Below are 2,637 nucleotides of genomic sequence, written 5' to 3'. Positions count from 1 at the left end.
AATTTATATACTATATCTATAAACTTATTCAAATATTTCTTCATATCAATAAAGTTGTTCATAAAGTAGTTAGATATATAGATGAAATACATCTATAGATATTTAGAGTTTTAATTGTAAAGTTTGTTTCTTATAAAATATAATATAATTGATCATTTAATGATTTTTATTATTTAATAATTTTACTATCTACTACTTTACAGCTTTATTAAATTGTAAATTTTGAAATAATTATTAATTAAATTATTACTAGCTATTGAATATTAAAAAATATATTATAAATTATATATAAATTAGTATAAAATTTAAGAAAATAAATAAATATTTAACTTAATATTATAACTAAAATAGTATTTTGCTTTTTATAAGAAATAGAGATAAAGAAGTACAGAGTAGTTATTCTGATACTAAATTTGATAAATTTTCTAATAAGTTAGTCTATATAAATTTTGTGAATTTGAATTTAACTATATTTACTTTACATTAACATTTGAGTGACAACTTCAGTATCTTCTCAGCAGTCTTCTATATTTTAGATTTAGCAGCTTCACATACTAATTTGCACTTAGAATTCTTAATAGTTTTTTAATTTTACTGAATAACTTATTGTAGTTAAAGTTCTTATTTATATATATTTTTTATAGATTTTTACTTTTTAGCTCAGTTTTATACTCATGAACTATTATAATCTTACTAGATAAAAAGAATAGAATCTATCTGAATTTTTCTCTATCAAATAGCTTAAAAGAGTTGTTTTTTTTCTACTATTATAGCTCTTTCTAAAATGATTTTTAAGATTATATTTTATGATAGAATGAATTAATTAAAAATAGATTTACTTCATTAGTAGTCTCTAAATCTAACAGAAAAAAACAATAAATACTTAATTAATCTACTTGAAATAGTTTTTAAAATAATTAAAATTGTCTATGATCTGCTGCTTTTAATCAATTGTATATAAATAGATACTTTTTAACTTATTTTTATAATATAGATAAAATCAATTCATTTAGTACTTTTTAATAGATTCTTTACTGAATTCAATCATCAAATTTTGCACTATTTAAGATGTAAAAGCAAGGCTATGATCTGCTAAATGATTAATATGCTGAATAAGTGTTTCTTCTTATGAGTTGATTAACTTTTTATCATATTTTAATATCATATCAGATTTACAAATCTGCTTATCTTTATGCTGCTATGTCAATGTAGTCAGACTGATTTTATATTTAAAGTAGTTTGCTTATAATTTGGAAATTCTTGCAATCTTAAATCTTCAACTGCAAGCTGAATTGCAACTTTGTTGATCATGATGTTGAGATTTAAAGTTGAAGAATTGAAGTAGAATTTATGAAATTTGTTGGGTGGTAGAAATTGTTAGGTGGTCAATCACATTAACTAGGTGAAACCAAACCCTACCCTCTCCTCTCATTTGCTGCCCTCAACCAAATACACATGTATCAACTCTCTTAATCCCCAACATCTTCCCTCCCCTCCTTCAATCCGTGCCCTCTGCAAGACAACCATAATGCCAGGCCAACAATCTATCCAAACCTGCCTACATCTCCCACTCGGGCCCAGCACTGCCCTTCCTTTATCTACCACCGCAACTTCATGCTTTAGCCGCGGTGCCTCTGCTGGTGCACCTCCAATCTGCATCTTTAATCTTCGCTGTAACAACAGGAATCACCCCATCAGTCGCAGCGTTGCCGAGCATAACTATCATGGCCCCCTCATAAAGTGGTGTGTATTTACTCCTGTGAAGATGCGGCCGTCACTGGAGAGGCCGGCGCTGACGATGGTGCGGTCATCTTGTGGGAGGTGGGAGGCGGGTGAAGATTTTGTTTGTGGCGGCGAGGAGGGGGTGCCAGGGTAGATAAGAGTGTGGAAGTGAGATGCGGGTGTGGGTGTGGGTGGCATTTTTGGTTGGTGGTTAGGGTTTATTTTATAGTAGATATTTCTAGTTAGATAGATGGTTTAAGATGGGAGGATCAATTATGTCAACTGGTTGGTTAATGTAACTAATGCATAGGCAGGCCATATACATATATAACTTCTGGATCTGTAGCTAAGCGCCCAGGTGAAGATCACTATATGGAGAAAGTAATCCCAAAGCGATCCCTGACAATCTAGCAGTCAAAACTACAGTTCCTTCACTGCCAGCTCTGGCAGTTATATTGCTCAAAGAAAGTGCATACATGCAATTCTTTCAAAATATAAACTTAACAGTCTTTAATTTCTGTTCCTTATCATTCCCAGCAAGTGCATAACCTATCTGCTAGCTAACTAAATGGGTAAACACTGCAACAATAAGCTCCTCAAACACAAGAAATTCACCAAGCAATTGTATGATGATAAAGAATAATATAACTTACCACTAAATGAGCTGCATTTTTGTGACACACTGCAATTTAATTCTTCAACTTCCCCTACTTCAAGATGTCAAATAAAGAAGCTATTCAACTTGCAATTAAGGATTTAAAAGCTCAAAAAGTTAAAAATTACACTGCAACTGCTAGAAAGCACTTAATTAATAAGAAAACACTATGCTGGCATTATAATGACTTGCAATTCACATAGAATGAAGTAGTCTTCTAATATAAGAAGAAGCTCTCAAATCAGCAAGAACAAATGCTT

The 2,637-nt window shown here is 30.8% G+C and overlaps 1 protein-coding gene across 1 annotated transcript; it reads right to left on the bottom strand.

The window, feature by feature from the left end:
* Nucleotides 1-1,428: 1,428 nt before the first annotated feature.
* PADG_08641 (uncharacterized protein) lies at nt 1,429-1,920 on the bottom strand (the record flags this gene model as incomplete). The annotated part of the gene is made up of 2 exons (XM_010765640.1): nt 1,429-1,671; nt 1,756-1,920. 2 exons carry the CDS (start codon nt 1,918-1,920, stop codon nt 1,429-1,431), a joined length of 408 nt encoding a protein of 135 aa, XP_010763942.1.
* Between the last annotated feature and the right edge of the window lie 717 nt (nt 1,921-2,637).

This window comes from Paracoccidioides brasiliensis (genome assembly GCF_000150735.1).
Source record: "Paracoccidioides brasiliensis Pb18 unplaced genomic scaffold supercont2.25, whole genome shotgun sequence".
Classification (NCBI taxonomy): domain Eukaryota; kingdom Fungi; phylum Ascomycota; class Eurotiomycetes; order Onygenales; family Ajellomycetaceae; genus Paracoccidioides; species Paracoccidioides brasiliensis.
The sequence above is the reverse complement of the archived record's forward strand: the minus strand, read 5'-3'. Positions and strand labels throughout refer to the sequence as shown.